General features: G+C 41.3%; 1 protein-coding gene across 1 annotated transcript; it reads right to left on the reverse strand.

Moving 5' to 3' along the window:
- Positions 1 to 11021: 11021 nt before the first annotated feature.
- LOC112852671 (olfactory receptor 7D2) lies at positions 11022 to 12264 on the reverse strand. Its single transcript, XM_025916200.2, has one exon. It carries the CDS (start codon positions 12259 to 12261, stop codon positions 11323 to 11325), a length of 939 nt encoding a protein of 312 aa, XP_025771985.1. The 5' UTR covers positions 12262 to 12264; the 3' UTR covers positions 11022 to 11322.
- Between the last annotated feature and the right edge of the window lie 9214 nt (positions 12265 to 21478).

Consider the following 21478-nt stretch of genomic DNA (forward strand, 5'->3'; position numbering starts at 1 on the left):
ACAGCCTCTCACCAAAGGAGGAATCTAAGAACAATTTCTTAACCCAATGGAGGACAGCTGTTTAAAACTGTAGCCAACAGGGTCCCTCCATTCAAACACTAAAACATTTGTGTTAAATTCATGAAAAGGCTAAGGCAGTCCACATTCTCATGAACATTTAAAAAGATTGATGAAAAAAGGAAATTAGCCTGAGAACCAAATGTCAGAAACAATGATGTTACTTGTAGATACACTGTGGACACTGAAAGTAAACACAACAATACTGACTATTAAGTGCTCTAAGTAAGTCGAATCTGCCAGCAAAAACAGAATATTATCAAAAAATCCAATCACATGGGAAACAAAATAGGCAATATCTTGGGCTTAATAGATCTTCAGTGAGTAGTTGAGAAATAAATGATGGGGCAGGAAATCAAACAGGAGCCTACTATTTATGGGAAAGAATAGAGAAAAGGAGGAAACTCACTAGAAAATAACTCTTACTGGAAGAATCTCTAGATTCTGAGAGAGGTAAGGAGACTTAGCAAGAGCTGGAAAGGACTGATTTAAGTAGCAAGTAAAGCACCTTCAAACTACAATGACTTCAGCTTTGTTGACTAATTAAATATGGGGCTGCTCCAGTCTCATTATTCTAGAGGTAAAGCCAGCATCCACTTTCTCGTCCCTTTTCTTCATACTCCTCCAGCCCTTACTGGAGAGCAATGATCCTACCCTCTGTGATGGTTATCACTGAAGCTTTCTCTTCTCTGCAGTGTGTCCAGAAGTAGCTCATTTGGGTTTTCCCCTAGGCTGGTATCAGAGAATTATAGGACAGGGACAGCAGGAATATGTTATTATCATCTCAAAGATGGAGTTCTTAGAGCTGCTCATTAAATAAATTGTTCTACTGACTTTCCTCTCTCCAAACAATTCAGTTCCCTTGGGATACAAAAATAAAAGAATGGAAAAAAATCAGACAATGTTGTGTTTATGTAGGCAACAATGGGCAAAGCTGAAGGCATTTTCTCCAAGGAGAAATTCTCTTGTGTTTGGTTTGACTGAAATGACAATGTATCCCCTAAGGAACATTTCATTCCTGCAAGAACCAAAACCAGGAATGAACATCCTGTGATGTTCATCCCTTGAAGACTCTTTAGAGATTTCAAAGATCACTTGTGGCTGACAGTGTCATGGGGACAAACAGGTTCTTTCTGAAGAAAAGCAGAGTGATTAACGCTTTTGACTGTTCAAAGGACTAAGGAAATGAAGAGTGAAAATATCCCTTGACGTTTGCTAGTGACATGGAAGCTTTTGTTGATGTTAGATAGGGCTCCATTTTTTACCTCTGAAGTGAGGGATAGGGGCACAAACCATCCATGTAGAGAAGCTTGAGGAGTATTGAGGAAATAGAGATGCCAGTATAAATCACCTATTAAGTTTGTCAGGGAAGGTGAGATAGAGGTAAAATATTGCATAAAGAAATTATGGAGTATGGTTACTTGACAAAATTTTTGCTTAATGGAAAATATGCAACAGTTTTAACTTGAAAGAGACCGGTCATATTCAGTGCAGGTATTTGAATCCACAACACGTCCTGACTACACACTTCACAGGATGCATATACACTCTAAATCAATGACAATCATGATGTGCTCTATATCTCCAATACGTGGGATACATGGGTTCAGAAATCAGTCTTGTTAGTAGAAGCAGCCCTGTGTAATGTCACTCCCAGTGAGCCACTTGAGCAGTATTTGCTTCAGGCCTCCTCAACTCTGCCATCAGCAAGTTTAAAGGTCTTGACACCTAAAAGGGTAGCACTTCCAGAGACATGGCAGGAGTCCCATTGGACCTGAAGCTATCTGACTACCTGGCATTTGAGGTCTCTCATGCCAGGAGAAGGAGTCACTATCTTGGCAGGGTTGATTGAACCTGGTCACCAATGTCATTGTGTGAGCATGGCAATGGGCATGCACTGGTACCCTACTGTGCTCAGTCAGTGGATGGGAGCAGCCCAACAGTATCCTCAGAGCAAAGACAGTGGTGGCTACAGATGGCTGTCAGGCAGTTATGCTCCCACAGCAAGAGACCTTTGTGGTGGGAACTTGGGGAATTGCAGCCGCTTCCTTCAGCTGAGAGCAATTCTCTAAGAGGGCTGAAGGCTGAGGGCTGCTGTCAGATGGCTGCACTCCCTGAACCTGGAGAGGAACCCTTCATTCTGAAGGGAGTAGTGGGTGACCCAACACAGGCTTACCGTCCACCTTATCACCATTTGGATAGTGACCTGCAACAACGTGTAGTGTCCATGAGAATTTATTTGTGAGGCATGAGGGTCAGTAGTTGGGAAGAATTGTCCTTAGGAAGTGGGAGCTCACACTGGGGCTGAGCTAAGCATAATATTATATCTTGGACCTACTCCTCTGTAACCCAGTTCTCTCCCCAACTATTGCCACTAAGACAGAACACAAGATCAACCCATGCCACTGCCAAGTGGAAATTATCTGCGAGGGACGTGAAACTGAATCTTTCCAACAACAAAGTCAATGTTTTTTCCCTCCCTTCCTCTCTTCCTTCCTCCCTTCCTCCGTTCCTCCCCTCTCCCTTCCTTCCTCCCTTCTTTGCTTCCTCCCTCACTCCTTCTTCCCCTCCCTCCCTCCCTCCCTTCTTCCCTCCCTTCTTCTTCCTCTCCCTTTCTCCCTCCCTTCCTCCCTCCCTCTATCCCTCCTTCCTTCCTTAATAGCCATGAGATAGGTGTTTTACATGGTCTACCTTTTCAAAACTTTTTAAAAATAAACTTTCAAAATTTTTGAATTTTTGAACCCTGAACATACTCATTAGACAAATAATTATTTTATTTTACTTTTTTTTTAAAGTTTATTTACTCCTTTGGAAAGAAACAGAGACAATGTGATTGGGGGAGGCTCAGAGAGAGAGAGGGAGAGAGAGAGAATCCCAAGCAGGCTCTGCACTACCAGTGCAGAGTCCAATGCAGTGCTCAAACCAAGAAAACCATGAGATCATGACCTGAGCCAAACCAAGAGTTGCATGCTTAACCAACTGAGCCACCCAGGTGCCCCAAACAATTATTTTAAAGCAGGATGATAAGGCTCAAATTATTCATATCAAAAAATTATTATAGAGAAAATCTGGAGTAGATTTTGACAACAGGAAAGTTGACAAATTGAAGTATATAGAGAGAATATTGGTCATGTGGGAAATTGTATCTAAAACTAGATGGATTAGGGGCACCTGGGTGGCTCAGATTGTTGAGCATCCAACTTTTGCTCAGGTCGTGATCTCATGGTTCATAAGTTCAAGCCTTGCATCAGGCTCCATGCTGACAGCTCAGAGCCTGGAGCTTGCTTCAGATTCTCTGTTTCCCTCCCTCTTTCTACCCCTCCTCTGCTTGTGTTCTCTCTCTCTCTCTCAAAAATAAATAAACATTAAAAAACAGATGGATTATACAAATTCTTTCATCTACTTGAACAGTGATGTCATAGTCAGTTTGGGCTGCTATAATAAAATATCATAAACTGCGTGGCTTTAAAAAACAACAGCAAAAATATTTCTCACAATTCTGGAGGTTAGAAGTCTCTGAGAGAAGGGAGCCAACACAATCAGGTTCTGGCGAGACCCCTTTTCTGGGTTGCACATAGCTGACTTCTCATTGTATCCACATAAGGCAGAGAGAAGAAGCAAATCCTCTTGCAACTCTGATAGAGATATTAGTTGCATTCGTGAAGATTTTATCTCTATGACCTCTTCTAATCCTAATGACCTTCCAAGGCTCCACCTCCTAATACCATCACACTGGGGGGTAGGGTTTCAACATAGGAATTTTGGGGGGACAGACATTCAATCCATAGCAAGTATTAAAGAAGAAATGAGCTTCCAATAAGGATGTGAAGGGCTACTACAAAGATTAATGGCATGATTTCATTCTTTTTTATGACTAATATTCCATTGCGTGTGTATGTGTGTATATATATGTATATATATATATATGTATATATATATGTATATACATCTTTATCCATTCATCTATTGATGGACACTTGGGTTACTTCCGTCTTGGCTATTGTAAATAAATCTGCAATACACATGGTGGCACATATCTCTTTGAATTAGTGTTTTTGTATTCTTTGGGTAAATACGCAGTTGCAGAATTAGTGAATCATATGGTAATTCTATTACTACACCATAAAAAAGAATAAAATCATGCCATTTACAACAACATGGATGGATCTAGACATGAAATAAATAAAATACGTCAATCAGAAAAGACAAATACCGTGTGATTTCACTCCTATGTGGAATTTGAGAAACAAAACAAAGAAAAAAAGAGACAAACAAAAAGCCAGACTCCTAACTATAGAGAACAAACTGGTGGTTGCCAGAGGGAAGGTGGTGGGGGGATGGGGGAAATAGGTGAAGGGGATTAGGAGTACACATGTCACAATGAACACTGAGTAATGTAAAGAATTGTCGAATCATTCTATTGTACACCCGAGATTAACATAGCACTGTATATTAATTATACAGAAAAGGTTAAAAAAATTAAAAAATATTTAAATTAAAAAAAAAAAAAAGACTGGGGCGCCTGGGTGGCTCAGTCGGTTAAGCATCCAACTTCAGCTTGGGTCACCATCTCGCGGTCCGTGAGTTCGAGCCTTGCGTCGGGTTCTGGGCTGATGGCTCAGAGCCTGGAGCCTGCTTCGGATTCTGTGTCTCCCTCTCTCTCTGCCCCTCCCCCGTTCATGCTCTGTCTCTCTGTCTCAAAAATAAATAAACGTTAAAAAAAATTAAAAAAAAAAAAAGACTAATGACACATTTGTTGCCAGAGAGAACTCTGATCTTCCCCAAACAGTCCTTGGCATCAATGGATCCATTACTGGGAATTCACCCTTGTTCAAGGAAATCCATCCTCTCATTTAAAAAAACATAGTGGGGGGGGTGTTTTAAAAAAACACCTGGGTGGCTCAGTCAGTTAAGCAGCTGACTTTGGCTTAGGTCATGATCTCACAGCTTGTGAGTTCAAGCCCCGCATCGGGCTCTGTGCTGACAGCTCACAGCCTGGAGCCTGCTTCGGATTCTGTGTCTCCTTCTCTCTCTCTGTCCCTCCCCTGCTCACACTCTCTCTCTCTCTCTCTCTCTCTCTCTCTCTCTCAAAAAACATAAAACAAAAAAAACGCCCGACTCTTAATTTCATCCCAGCTCATGATCTCACAGTTGATGAGTTTGAGCCTGTGTCAGGCTCTGCACTGACAATGCCCAGCCTACTTGGGATTCTCTCTCTCCTTCCTGCCTCTCTCTGTGTCCCTACCCTATTTGCTCGCTCTCTCTCAAAATAAAGACATAAACTTTAAAAAATTAAGAAAATTTAAAAAAATATGAAGTGAAATGAATGACACAAAGTTCTTTTCTACCTCTATGAGTCTATGGTTAAAACCTATTATTCCACATTTATTTCAAAAAAGGTGGTTCAGGGACGTCTAGGTAGCTAGGTCAATTGTGCATCTGTCTCTTGACAGCTCAGGTCATGATCCCAGGATCCTGGGACTGAGCCCTGCATTGGGCTCCACGCTGAGCATAGAGTCTGCTTAAGATTCTCTCTCTTGTGCACTCTCTCTCTCTCTCTCTCTCACTCTGTCCCCTTCCCCACTTGCACTCTCTAAAATAAAAAAAAAAATTTAAAGGTGCTCAAATTTGGTTTAATTCATTTGACAAATATTTGAATGCCTACCATTTGGTACAGTTTTGTCATATATAGTCAGACAAAAATTGGCTAACTACAGATCATACAAATGATGACTGTGTTGTGAAGGAGGTGGCAGATGGCCACAAACTGGTACTAGGCCATTATGGCCTGGAGGAAAAAGTCCAAATACCCAAACACTGTACAAGAAATACATCTGAGTGATGCAACCTGCATGGGTGATGGCTTTGTTCTCTGTATGGATGTTCACCAGCATTACTGGAACCATGGTGGAATTGAAACAAGTATCGAAAAAGACAAGTGGAAGAGAATGAACTACATGGGCATGTGGAGGTCCTAATCAGAGCTGATGGCCAGAATGATAAGTAGGTTCCCAAGCATGGTGACCAGGTATATGGACAAGAACAGCCCAAAGAGTAGAGTCCCAAGGAGAGAATTCTGAGACACCTGTTTGGTTTCCTGCATCCATATAGCTGATAATTCTGCCAGGAAACAGGCAAACCAATGCTAATTAAAACAAACAAATAGGGGGGGCTCCTGGGTGGCTCCATTGGTTAAGCGTCCGACTTTGGCTCAGGTCATGATCTCATGGTTCGTGGGTTCGAGCCCCACGTTGGAATCTGTACTGACAGCTCAGAGCCTGGAGCCTGCTTCATATTCTGTGTCTCTCTCTCTGCTCCACCCACCCTTGTGCTCTGTCTCTGTCTCTCAAAAATGAATTAAAAAGTCAACAAAAATGAAAAAAAAAAGGAAGGGTGTCTGGCTGACTCAGTTGGTAGAGCATGCAACTCTTGGTCTCTGGTCATCATTCAAGCCCCACGTTGGGCATGGAGCCTACTTAACAACAACAACAGCTGCTTTTCTGAATAGGAGCCCTCAGATATAAAAATATTTTTATGATATGAATACCCAAAGAAAAACAAAATTATACATTTTCACTAGCAATCTGATATTCATCCATCAAAAAAAAGGATTACAGATGCCATTTTCTTGTACAGTTATTACGGGGGGTAATCTATTCCTCCTTATGATCTTTATCACAAAGTAGCCATGCCTTCAGATCTATCTCAATGGACCATCACCCTCTGGGATGTCCAATTCAGAATCAGTCCATTTGAAATATAGAACATCAGTGGTTTGAACATCCTTCCTTCTTTTGGGCTGAAATTTGCCTCTTGGATAATTCTGCTTTCCCCCACATTTCTTTCATATTGTAGCCGATATGTGGGTGTTGGTGGGCCACTTTGCTCTGTGGCCCTGTGATCCAATGGCTAATTGGATCAGAGAGTGGTGTCTGTTCCAACCTGGCTAAATAGTTTCTCTCCTGGAAATTTGGAAATGAACGTCAGATTCTGGTTAATAATCTGAGGGGATAGAGTTGATGAGATACAGAAACCATTAAATTTATAAATACAATAAGCATGTTTGCTCTCATAATCATCATTATTTCATCCACTCCAGAGTCTGAAGTACCCTTCAAAGCCACAAATCTAAAATCTCTAGGGATTTTTAACTAGGCTCTCTTGGCCATTACTGTCCTTGTTCCTGGAGTTACTGCTAGCAAAAACTCTCTATGCACATGTTAGACACTCCTCTTTCCAAAAGCATTTACTAAGTCCAAATGGATCACCCAGACTATAGTGGGAAAGAAGAACATGGTTGTACTGATGGATGGTACACTCCAAAAATAGGGTTTATTATGGAATCCAAGCCAACCTGGGGTCAGCAGGACAACAATATTATTCTTATTGTCCTGGTCAGTGAGTGGAAAGCAAAGGGGCAGACAAACAACATTTACCCTCTCAGGGACATCCAAGGTTGAAATCTTAAAACTCCTAATTAAACAAATGTTCCTTTTCTTTTTTTTCTTCTCTTTTTCTTTTTCCTTCCTTCCTTCCTTCCTTCCTTCCTTCCTTCCTTCCTTCCTTCCTTCCTCCCTCCCTCCCTCCCTCCCCCTCTCTTTCTTTCTTTCTTTCTTTCTTTCTTTCTTTCTTTCTCTCTCTCTTTCAAGATTTTATTTTATTTTATTTTATTTTAATTTTTTTTCAACGTTTATTTATTTTTGGGACAAAGAGAGACAGAGCATGAACGGGCGAGGGGCAGAGAGAGAGGGAGACACAGAATCGGAAACAGGCTCCAGGCTCTGAGCCATTAGCCCAGAGCCCGACGTGGGGCTCGAACTCCCGGACCGCGAGATCGTGACCTGGCTGAAGTCGGACGCTTAACCAACTGCGCCACCCAGGCGCCCCAAGATTTTAGTTTTAAACTATCTCTAGATCCAATGTGGGGCAGGAACACATAACTCCAAGACCAAGAGTCTCACACTCCAGCAACTGAGCCAGCCAGGCTCCCCTTATTACTTTATTTCTAAACAGTTTAGCTAGTTGGGAGAGAGAATGATAATATAATGGAAAATGTGCTTGACAATTCTATTCCAATGTGGAGAATTTGAAGGTGATCATGTTTTTCTTCACAGTGGAAACTCTTCTCTTCTTAGGTAAGATCTCATAGTTCAGGATTCCTTCTAAAAAATATCCCATTGGAGTCTGAGCTACATGTTCCTTGCCAATCAGAATACTTATATAGCAATTGTAAAAGGCCTGCTAAGTGTCTGGTGGCTCCCTAAGTCAAAGACGTGGCCTATCGGTATGAATATAAAAACACGTAACAGTATCAATAAAGCTTACTAACAAAGCCAACAGTAAACACCATAGTCTTTATAATTATTAGCTCATTTAATATGTACAGCACCCCTGACATCTGTTATTGTTATTTTAGAGATGACTGACAGAAGTACAGAGAAGCTGACCAATCTGGTGTAGATGGCATGGCTGGGATTAGACCAGATACTTGACCTCAGAATAGGGGGGAAACTGTGGCTTGAGAATTTTAGAAAGTGCCTTTAGAAGTCAGTGGGAAAGGAATATAAACTGTTGGAACAAATTTGTTTTTCATAGGGAAAGAAGAGATCTCTATATCCTACTGAACAGAAATACATCATAGGTGGAGTAAATTTTAAATTTTTAAAATGAAAATATATATTTGAGGGGTGCCTGGGTGGTTCGGTCAGTTGAGCATCTGACTCTTGATTTCAGTTCAGATCATGATCACGAGGTTCATGGGATTGAGCCCCCTGTTGGGCTCCATGCTGACAGCATGGAGACAGCTTGGGATTCTCTCTCTCCCTCTCTCTCTCTGTGTCCCTCCTCTGTTCGTACTCTCTTTCTCACAAAACAAACATTTTTAAAAAGAAAATACATATTTGAACTATTATAAAGAACTGTTGAAAAATATATTTGTTACACTACATAGACAAAAATTTTAACATGATGCAAAATCACAACCCGTATCATGCCATATCAGAGATATCACATATCAAACTGGAAGGAGATTATGAATTATGACACTAACAGAATGGAATTTTATGTTAAAAACCCTATTCCAATTACCATTTTTAAATGTGTATTCATCTGAGAGAGAGAGAGAAAGAGAGAGTGCACACAAGTGTGGGAGGAGGGGGTGGGGGGGTGGGGCAGAGGATCCAAAGAGGGTTCTGTGCTGACAGCAGAGAGCCCAATGTGGGGCTTGAACTCAACGACTGCAAGATCATGACCTGAGTCGAAGTCGGTCGCTCAACCAACTGAGCCATTTAGGTGCCCCTCAAATTACCACTTTGGGAACTAGACTCAATATTCTTAAGTGGTCCAGTTAGACAATGTGATACCTCCACAGTCCTACAAGTGGACAGTGCTAGTCTTATTTTAAGATATACAGGATTTCTACTTCAGAGGAACTTACCTCCCATTGAAAGAGCATTTCTGGCACAATAATAAATGAATTCTCCTCTTTCAAGGATGCAGGCCATGTATAGATTAACATATGTTTCTGTATGTGTATATACATGTGTGTGTGCGTATAAGCATTAATGTAAAATTGAATTAAAGCTCTCAAAAGAGGGGCGCCTGGGTGGCGCAGTCGGTTAAGCGTCCGACTTCAGCCAGGTCACGATCTCGCGGTCCGTGAGTTCGAGCCCCGCGTCAGGCTCTGGGCTGATGGCTCGGAGCCTGGAGCCTGTTTCCGATTCTGTGTCTCCCTCTCTCTCTGCCCCTCCCCCGTTCATGCTCTGTCTCTCTCTGTCCCAAAAAAAATAAACGTTGAAAAGCTCTCAAAAGAAAGTGGAAAGATTGCAAAGGAATGAAAAAGGAGATCTCAGACTTACTCTTAGCATAACAGTAAAAATCATCAGAGTAGGTAAACTCTCAAATTTGGATTTCCAGCCTTGGGATACATAACAATCAGAGTAAGTTAGGCTATGCTGATGTTGACACAGCAACAGTATGTAATAGAACTAAAATGTTACTGATTTAATCAAACAAAAGCTTATTTCCTGTTCATGAAAAGTATCTACCAACTTGGGCAACAATCCAGGGGAGTCCTCTGCCTATTGGCCAGCTTTCTAGACTCTTTGGATGATCACTTCACTCCACAACAGCCATATCAAGGGAAGAGGGAGTACAAAGAATAATGTGCCAGCTCTTACTTTGTTTTAACGGAGAAGGGACACATCACACTTCCACTCACATTTTATTAGACACGTGAAAACATATTGCCAGCTTTAATTTCAAGGGAGAAAGAAAATGCTATTCTCTTAGATATCCAAAAGGAGAGAATAACCAGAAATATTGTCCACCAAGCAATAAAATCCACCATTCAGATGTACACATTGAAATCCATGTGAAAAGCTGTGCAGCCTGTTAGGTAAGAATATGGTTTCAGGGTCCGAGTTCTGGATTTGAATCCTGGTTTTGCCACTTGGTCCCTCTGTTGCTTTGGGCTCTTTAGAGTCTCAAATTTCCTTACCTCTAAACTGGAGACAGTGGAGTGCCTGGGTGGCTTCAGTCGGTTGAGCATCCGACTTCAGCTCAGGTCCGGATCTCGCCATTCATGAGTTTGAGTCCCAGGCTGGGTTCAGTGCTGACAGCTCAGAGCCTGGAGCCTGCTTCAGACTCTGTGTCTCCCTCTCTCTCTGCCCCTGACCTACTCGCATTCTGTCTTCGTCTCTCTCAAAAATAAACATTAAAAAAATTTTTTTAATGGAGACAGTAATCATTTCCATTGAGGAAGATACTCAAGAAAATAGAGAGCAGCTAACATAGGTTTACCATATAATAAGCACTAAAACATTGACTTTATTTTATTATGTTTTAAAATCAGATTTTATCCAGTTTAAAAAAACTCCAGAACACTGTTGGTAATACATGCACATGAACAACACAAACCCACAATAAAACACATAGAAATAAGTTAATATGAACAACTGCACTCTCCATCAACATTTCCGACAACAAGGCTGAAGTTAACACTCCAAATCCAGGTTAGAACTCACCAGTGAGGAAGTAAGAAAGAAAGTGGAGGACATAACTTTGGGACAACAGATGGGGCAGAAATATCATCACATAAATTATGAGAAAATTGGTTGTTTAAAAATTTGTAAAAACTAGGAGAGAGAAGTCATTGATCCTTCAGAATTGGGTGAAAGGTGTGTAAGATTCAAGAGTAAACTCCAGAATCAAAGTTTTTGCTCTTAGGATCCATAAAATTTCGTAGTCTTGGGGCCAGCAGATCCGTCACAGACAAGAAGCCACTCTACTGAAAAGCCTTCCCAGCGCCCCCTTCACATCCTTGTTCCTCAGGCTGTAGATGAAGGGGTTCAGCATAGGAGTGACCACGGTGTACATCACCGAGGCCACTGAGACTTTCTTGGGGGAGTGAGTCACTGCAGAAGTGAAGTAAACTCCAACACCTGTCCCATAAAATAAAGAAACCACTGAGAGGTGAGACCCACAGGTGGAAAATGCTTTTTGCCTTCCCCCAGCTGAAGACATCTTCCTTATGGATGAAGCAATTCGTGAGTAGGAGAAAAGGATCCCGACAAGGGGAAAAACACCTAGCACACCAGTCATAAAGTATATCAATGTGCGGTTCAGGAAGGTGTCAGAGCAGGCCAACTTGAGAATCTGTGTCAGTTCACAGAAGAAATGTGGAATTTTGAGATCTCCACAGAATCTCAGATGCATCATCAGAAAGATATGAAGAAGGGAGGTCATGACACCAATAAACCAGGTAACAAAAACCAGCAGGCCACAGAGGGGTGGGTTCATGATGACCATGTAGTGCAGGGGGTGGCAGATGGCCACAAACCGGTCATAGGCCATCACGGTCAGGAGGAGAGTGTCCAGGATAGGAAAAAACATGGAAAAATAGACCTGAGTGAGGCAGTCCATATAAGAGATGGCTTTGTTCTCTGTGTGGATGCTCACCAGCATCCTGGGCACGATGGTGGAGCTGAAACTGATGTCGACCAAGGACAAGTTGGAGAGGAAGAAGTACATGGGTGTGTGGAGGTGGGGGTCAGAGCAGATGGCCAGGATGATGAGCAGGTTCCCGAGCACAGTGATCAGGAACATGGACAGGAACAGCCCAGATATGAAGGGCTGCAGTTCTGGATCCTCAGAGAACCCAAGGAGGATGAACTCTAAAATTCCTGTTTGGTTTCCTGCTTCCATGTACCTGATATATCTATGAAGGAAGACACAAGAGCAAAGTTGATTAGTAGCAAACCAGCACCCTCCATGTAATAAAAATGTTGACCATGGCTTTCACTCAAGTCATTTATGAAGTCAGTCATTCTGTCTAAATGGGTCTCCATTCACTTATAAGTGAAACCCAAAAACATGGAGTTTCTTATGGCAACCACCCTTCTTAAGCGACATAAGTCAGTCAGAGAAAGACAAATACCATATGATTTCACTCATATGTGGAATTTAAGAAACAAAACAAACGAGCAAAGGGAAAAAAAAGAGAGAGAGAGACAAACCAAGAAACAGACTCTTAACTATAGGGAACAAACTGAGGGTTGCCAGAAGGGAGGTGAGGGGCGGGAATGGGTGATGATGGGGATTAAGGCACCCACCTGTGATGAGCACCAGGTATTGTAGGTAAGTGTTAAATTAGTAAATTCTTTAACTGAAACTAATATTACACTGTATGTTAACTAACTGGAATTTAAATAAAAACCTTAAAAAAAACCCTTTAAAAATCCATTTTATAACACAACCAAAATGGAATCCTACAGAATAGGGTCTAGAATTCCCAATCACCTATCTTGAGCATCCATTCTTTTTTTTTTAATTTTTTAAATGTTTATCTATTTTTGAGAGACAGAGAGAGACAGAACGTGAGTGGAGGAGTGGCAGAGAGAGAGGGAGACACAGAATCTGAAGCAGGCTCCAGGCTCTGAGCTGTCAGCACAGAGCCCAACATGAGGCTCCAACTCAGCAGCCGTGAGATCATGACCTGAGCTGAAGTCAGACACTCAACCGACTGAGCCACCCAGGCTCCTCAAACATCCAGTCTATTTTATTTTTAAAAATGATTTCTTGAGAGCCAAAGCATAAGAGACTGTTGAGAACTGAGAGCAAACTGAGGGTTGATGGGGGGCAGGAGGGAGGAGAGGGTGGGTGATGGGTATTGAGGAGGGCACCTTTTGGGATGAGCACTGGGTGTTGTATGGAAACCAATTTGACAATAAATTTCATATATAAATAAAAAAAAAAAGATTTCTTTTTAAATATTTTATTACTTTTTAAGTAATCTCTATACCTAACATGAGGCTCGAATTTGCAACCTTGAGATCAAGACTCATGTGCTCTGCCAGCTGAGCCAGCCAGGCGCCCCATAAGCATCCATTTTATAATAGTCCTGTCATATGGTCATGGAGCTTCAAAGTAGGACACAGCAACATCACATACCTCCTGGTAGGAGGTACCGGAAAGGACCCAACGTTACTTCTGTGGGATTCCTCCCAAAGATGCAGGACTTCAATCTAAAGACTAGGAAGCATCAGACAAACCCAAATTGAGAGACATTCTACACAGTTTCTGACCTGTGCCCTTCAAAAATGCCAGTGTCATCAAATACAAAGAGAGTCTAGGAACAGTTCCCAATTAAAGGAAGTTTAAGAGACATGTCAACAGCTCAGTAGGTTAAGCATCTGACTCTTGATTTCTGCTCAGCTCATGATCTCATGGTTTGTGAATTCAAACCCCAAGTTGGGCTCCAGTGTGGGGCCTGCTTGGGATTCTCTCTCTCTTCCTCTCTCTCTGTCCCTCTCCTCTATCAAAATAAATAAATAAACTTAAAAAGAAAGGGAGTGACATGACAACCGAATGAAATGCATGATCTTGGATTTTCTTTTGCTACAGATGACATTCTTAGGATAACCATCAAAAGTTGTAACTGTCAACATTCCGTAAATTTGAGAGTAGCATTAGATTAATGCAACTATCTTGATTTTGATCATTGTGCCGTGGCTATGTGAAGAAAATATCTTTGATTTTAGGAAATAACCAAAGAGCTAGTGGTAAAGAGGTACCACATTTGTAGTGCACCTTTCTCACAAATGGCTCTGAAGACACACGCACACACGAAGACAAAGGCAGAGAGAAAAATGGACAAAGAAAAAAGTAAAGATAGCAAAATTTAACTTTGGGGGGATCTGGTAAAGGATATACATAGGAGCTATTCATATTGTTCTGTCGACTTTTCTGTAGGAGGTCACAATTAAATCTTTAAATCTGTAAGGAGGTCACAATTAAAAGTTAAAAAGTAGCATTTTCACACAATGCTGAGTGGGAAAAAAAAAGGAAGAGAATCCATCCATAAGGTGCTGTCAGGAAAGAGTCAGACTTCTAACACTACACTTCACCCTCCCCTAGAAACTTCAGTCAGAGGGATCCGTCTGAAGTGGTCCTGAGTGAATTGTATTCTGGGTCTCAGGCGGAAGTAAACACAAATCTTCTCTGGAAGGTGCTTTCATCTGAGGATGTCTGCCTCTGTGCCCACAAGGGAGGCTGGTCTGAGATTTTCTTTCTTTTCCAGGCATGCCTGCATATGCTGGTTCCTTCCGAATTCCCAGTTTTATTAAGCACCACACTGGCCTTTCACTCCTGAAGAACCAACACTTTTGCCTTCTTGGGAATTCTAAAAATGCTGTGATTCTTCCCCCAGCCATGTAAGTACATGTAAGCCTGTGTAAGTACTGCCCTCTCTGCTGGGGCCTTTGTCTTCCCGTGATCATTCCTATCCTTATTTCTCGGATGAACCATCTCTTCCTCAGAGGAGCCTTCCCTGAACCCTCCCTGACCACCAGGCATAGTCCCCTAATCCACGCCTTTATAGCGTCCTGCATTTTGCTTCACTGCACAGATCATAGCTATATATATTTGCATTTACTTATGGAACTATTTGATTAATATCTGTCCCTCTCACCACCAAATTTTAAATCACACAAGTTCAGATCACATGTTATAAAATTTGCTTTTCGGGGTGCCTGGGTGGCTCAGTTGGTTAAGCGGCCGACTTCGGCTCAGGTCATGGTCTCGCGGTCTGTGAGTTCGAGCTCCGCGTTGGGCTCTGTGCTGACAGCTCAGCGCCTGGAGCCTGTTTCGGATTCTGTGTCTCCCTCTCTCTGACCCTCCCCCATTCATGCTCTGTCTCTCTCTGTCTCAAAAATAAATAAAACGTTAAAAAAAATTAAAATTTGCTTTTCCTCATATCCCCAGTGCTTTGTACTCAAAGAGTATGGAGGTAGGATAAAAGTTGAAACAAAAAATGGTCATATGTAATACAAACAAGAAATCTATAGGCTAATCTCACACTGACTATAGAAGCAACAAACTGAAAAAGGAGTAAGATGAAGCATGAATTAGATAACTCAGAAAATAATTACAGCTTCAAAACAAATCAAAATACATTTAATAAAATCTAACCATTACTGATGGGAAGGGAACAAAGTAAAATTTTAGTCACATGGCATAGAAGGATACTGCCGAAAGGTGATAAAGAATAGCTATGTTAATTTTTTTTTAAATTTATTTTGAGAGAGAGAGAGAGAGAGAGAGAGAGGGAGAGAGAGAGAGAGAATCCCAAGAGACTTCCAAGCAGGCTCCTTGCTGTCAGTACAGCAACAGGGCTCCATCTCACAAACCATGAGATCATGACCTGAGCCGAAATCAAGAGCCACCCAGGAACCCCAGGAATAACTGTTAAAGCAAGTGTTAATCCAAGATCCATTATTAAACCCCAAACAAGGAAACAAAAAAAAGGGGAAAATGAAATTATGCCTCCTGTTATAATGATTTAACATTGTTTAAATGTTCAAAAGAAATAATTCAATAATTCAATAATTATTCAATAATTCAATAATTCAAAAGAAATGCCATAAGACAGAAGAGTGAATAAAATATAATATTAGGAAATCAAAAGCAAATCTGGTTACTATCAGCTGCCGATGTGATTGTCTGCTTAGAACACCAAAGAAAGTCAACTTAAACACAATTAGAATTAATCAGTGTCATTAGCTTCTTATGTACCTCTAAACCATCATTAAGAAAAATAAGAGACATCTATTCACAGTCACAATGACGACACAGATAACACCTGGCCCAGAGTGGGCATTCAATACCTACTCCATGTATCACAGAGTGTATACAACCTGGGAGAAACCCCATGATGGCAGTGGGGTGGAGAAGGAGATACCTTGCTGGAGCGGAGATTCTCCAATTACTGCATGCATTAGAATCACCTGGAGGACTTACTAAAGCAGATTTCTGGGTCTCCCCCCAGAGTTTCTGTCAGCAGGTCTTGGGCAGGGCCTGGGAATATGTATTTCTAACAAGCTCCCAGAAGATACCACTGCTGCTCCAGGAATCCCACTTTGAGAACTACTGCACTAGAGGAGAACAAGGGAGGTGCAAGCAGGTGCGTTAGAAACTGTTAAGAGTCCATTTGAGGGAGTGTCAACGCCAGTGACACTGAGAAAATCACTAGTTTCTAGAATGAGGGCACCTTAGAGCTGGAGGTGACAGAAAAAGCAGCAATGGAATCTAAAAAGACATAAATAACCAGAGAGATAAATTCCAGAAGTTAAAAATAAAAAGGGCCATGAGTCATCATCAACCCTGTTACCTCCTTCCCCTATCCCATTTTTATCCTCCTTTCATACCTAGTACTCACTAGGACAGTGTGACTCAATTGGCTGGCATTGCATAAAGGAATACTTGTGCAACGTCTTTCTCCTCTGTTGGATGCTGAAGATAGACTCTACCAGAGAATGACGGGGAGATGGAACCTGTCACCAAATCATGTCTGTGAGAGAGGCAAGGTGTGGTCTCCTCCTGGTCAGGCGTCACTGCACTGTGGGTGAGGGTGCTAGGGAAGTATTTATGGTTTCTCAAGTCCCTGGGGGATGATTTCTCATCACTCCTCATTAAATAAATTGTTCCTCTGATGTTCTGTTCTTCCACTCATTCCGCTCCCTTGGGGTAGGGAGAAAATGGCACAATGGAACCATGTGTGCTAATTCTGTTTCCAGGAAGGCAGTTTTGGAGCCAGATGGATCTCTCTGCCTCCATGGGCCTCCTCTTTCTTGGAGGATGTTTCATCACTATGGCTTTGGATTTGAGGCAAAGCGTTCCCCCTCAGGAATGTGTCCCTGCTGCAAAGACCCATTCCCCCATAGCCACAGCACTTAAGGTCTCAAAGTAACACAGAAGAAAAGAGAGATGCATCTGTCTCAGTGAATCCCTTGTGACCACGTTGTGACTGTGTAGGCTACACGGTGTTGAACATGCTGTGTAGATAAACACAGTCCTGGTTCAAGAGAGGGAGGGCGAACCGTGTAAAATGATGATACTAGGTCGAGTAATAAAGGCTGCACAGTGTCCTTTGGACTTATTGACATGGAAATACAATAGAAAGTGATTTGGTGGGGTGGTGGAGATGAGTCTGCTTGTACTGGGGCTAGGGCAGTGAGAAAACTGACCTCTTGAGTGCAGAATGCTCCGTCAGGAATTGTAATTGCAAGTGAGATGTATCACTTTTAATTAGTTCGGTAAATTAAAACTGGAGTGGTGAAATCAAAGTCCGATGTGTTATTAACACAACTTTAGTAAGCAAAAGCAATTGCCTGTCCCCAAGTATTAAAATCATAACTTGCTACCATATATATATGTATATATATATATGCTACCATATATATAATATGTATATATATGTATATATGTGTGTGTATATATATATATATATATATATATATATATATATAAAATTTAACAAACGTGTAATCTCAGTGGTATAATCCAACAGCTGTTGGAACCATAAGTACAAGACTTCAAATACCATATAGGAAATATCTTCATCCCTTTTAGTAAATAGTCTTAGAGAGCAGTAACTTCACTATGGCAAGATTCAAAAAAACCTATGCCAGGAATTCATATATATTTTTTTAACATTTATTTATTTTTGAGACAGAGAGAGACAGAGCATGAATGGGGGAGGGGCAGAGAGAGAGGGAGACACAGAATCGGAAGCAGGCTCCAAGCTCTGAGCCATCAGCCCAGAGCCCAACGCGGGACTCGAACTCACGGACCGTGAGATAGTGACCTGAGCTGAAGTCGGATGCTCAACCAACTGAGCCACCCAGGCGCCCCAGGAATTCATATTTTTTTTTTAATTTTTTTTTTCATTTTTTTTTTCAACGTTTATTTATTTTTGGGACAGAGAGAGACAGAGCATGAACGGGGGAGGGGCAGAGAGAGAGGAAGACACAGAATCGGAAACAGGCTCCAGGCTCTGAGCCATCAGCTCTGAGCCATCAGCCCAGAGCCTGACGCGGGGCTCGAACTCACGGACCGCGAGATCGTGACCTGGCTGAAGTCGGACGCTTAACCGACTGCGCCACCCAGGCGCCCCAAGGAATTCATATTTTTAAGCTATGAATTGAACACATTCCTTAATAAATTTAGAAATTCTTTGAGACAAAGTGTATCAAAACATTAATTGGACAGGGTCTCTTCTACTGCAAGTCTCAGTTAAAGAGAGATATTTGCAGTTTTTCAGATTTTGAACAAATTTTCTCTGATACTCTAAGAAAGGTCTTTAGTCTGTGGGCAATTGTTTAGTGCCTTAGTTGAACCTTTCACAGTAAAAATATCCTTTTTGTCTTTTCCTGATAATTTCCTAACAAAACTTTGATAACTGAAAAAATATGTTTTTTCTGTTTTATCTGTCTAAAAGTCTTTCTCCTTATTTTGTGTGTAAGATTCTGAGCTATATATATAGCTGACCAAAGCTACAAGCTCAGATGGGGGGGAGGGGCGGGGAATGGCTTTAAAACTTCTGTTGGTTGTACACCCGTGTTCATGGCAGCACTATTTGCATAGCCAAGAGGTGAAAGCCACCCAAGGGTCCATAGACTGATGAATGTGTATACATACAAGGAATATTCCTCAGCCTAAAACAGGAAGGAAGTCCTGACACATACAACAACATGGATGAACCTTGAAGACATTGTGCTGAGTGAAACAGACCACTCAAGAAAGGACAGATATTGTATCCTTCAGCTTACACGAAGTCCCCAGGGTAGTCATATTCAGAGAGACAGAAAGCAGATGGTGGGAGCCAGGGTTGGGACAGGGGTTGGGGGGGGGGGTTAGTGTTTAATGGACCTGAGTTTTGGTTGGAGAAGATGAGAAAGTTCTGGAGGTGGATGGGGGGGATGGTTGCACAACAATGTCAATGTACTTAACGTCACTGAGCTGCCCTAAAAGTGGTTAAAATGGTATCTTTTATGTCACATATATAATATATGTATATATTATATTTTACCACAATACCAACAAAACAAGTTAAAAAAAGAACTTCTGCTAGACATTGGTCACCTGATTTCAGGTGACAAAATTAATCAACGTTTTGACCTTTGACAGGAAACTCATCACATTCATTAATTATTTCCTAAGAACGTCTCTTAACTTTGTCCACCGTATTGTTTCTGAAAAGTTTTTACAAAACACATCTTTTTTCATTTTGCTCCATCGCAGCAAATTGTAACTGTCATCCATGCGGACACACGTTCTTCAGTCTCTGTTTCTTTACATTGTGCGCATTGTATACCTTCCTGCGTCTCCACTCAGCTCTGCACCATACTTCATTTGGAATTCAAAACGCGTTCATACTTACTTTCTAAACTAGAAAAAAGAATTGTACTGTAAGGGAAAGGAAATATTTCAATTTAATTCCCAATTACAATCTACATGGTATCCCTGTAACTTGTGCTTTAATTCTTACGAAGACATTACCATGTGACATTGGTGCATTAAGAAAATCACTCAAACTGAACGAATCTGTTGTAGTAATGAGATGGTCTGCAACATACAGGACAATACACTCAGTTATGAAAGTTGAAATGTAATATCAACAAGGAAATAAAGGTTTGTGTATAAACAATGGATTTTTTTAAGTTGTGGTAAAATGCACATAAAATCTGCCATGTTAACCACTTAAAAATTTTTTAATGTTTATTTTTCTGAGAGAGAGAGAGAGAGAGAGAGAGAGGGAGAGAGAGCAGGGGAGGGGCAGAGAGAGAGGCAGAGAGAGAGAGACTGAACCCATGAAATGTGAGATCATGACCTGAGCTGAAGTCGCACACTTAACCGACTGAGCCACCCGGGCACCCCTCACACTGTATTTAAATAAAAATGATTTACGTTTTTAAAAATGAAATTTCTCTGGCAATAGGACTTAACTGCTTCCTGATCTATAGGGTTTAGATGCCACCCCATTACTAATTCCCCAGTGCTCTTGAGGCACATGCCATACATGTTCTTCTCTGCTGGAGGTCCTTGTGGCAACCTCAGGGGCTTGATTCTTATCAAATGTTTAACCACTTTCAGTTTTGCATTCCCTGAAGGGATAGTGTTACGAACCTGAGGAGTGTGTGCTTTTTCTAACCCAAGCACCTTTATTATATCTTTTTCCCAATATGGACATCTTTTTGTACTTTTTAGTCTGGTAACAATATGCAGTTTATGATGATGCTAAAGATTCCCACCATATTTTTCATGACCTGCAGGTGAACGCTGAAACACTTTTCTTTTATTGTAGTTTATTTATTTTTTTATATTAAATATAATTTAATTGTCAAATTGTTTTCCATACAACACCCAGTGCTCATCCCAACAGGTGCCCTCCTCAATGCCCATCACCCACTTTCCTCTCTCCCCCACCCCCCAAGTTCCTCCACATCTTTTCATGGCTTGATAGTTGATTTCTTTTTAGTGCTGAATGATAATCCACTGTCTGGACGCACCACACGTTATTTATCCATTCACCCATTGAAGGACATCTTGGTTGCTTCCAACTTTTGGCAATTATGAATAAAGAAACCACAAACATCCATGTGCAGGCTTTTGTGTGCATATAAGTTTTCCAGTCCTTTGGGTAAATTCCAAGGAGTGTAACTGCTGGATCATGTAAGAATACGTTTAGTTTCGTAAGAAACCACCAAACTCTCTTCCAAAGTGGCTGTACCATTTTTGCATCCCCACCAGCAATGAATGAGAGGTCCCTTGTTCCATATCCTTGTCAGCATTTGGTGTGGTCAGTGTTCTGGATTTTCACCATTCTAACAGGTATGCAGTTATATGTCACTGTCATTTTAATTTGCATTTTCTTGATGACACATCATGTGGAGCATCTTTTCATATGCTCATATCTTCTTTGGTGAGATTTCTGTTCAGGTCTTTGGCCAAATTTTAAACCAGATTGTTCTCTTATTGTTGAGTTTTAAGAGTTCCTTGCATATTTTGGATGGCAGTCCTTTGTCAGTTGTGTTTTTTGCAATTTCCCCCTCCCCAGTCTGCAGCTTATTTTCTGATTCTCTCA

This window comes from Puma concolor, chromosome A2 (genome assembly GCF_028749965.1).
Source record: "Puma concolor isolate L17-30 chromosome A2, mPumCon1.1.hap2, whole genome shotgun sequence".
Lineage (NCBI taxonomy): Eukaryota > Metazoa > Chordata > Mammalia > Carnivora > Felidae > Puma > Puma concolor.

Excerpts from the sequence above, each read along its gene's own strand:
- LOC112852671 (XM_025916200.2), bottom strand. The coding sequence starts at position 12,261 with ATGGAAGCAGGAAACCAAACAGGAATTTTAGAGTTCATCCTCCTTGGG.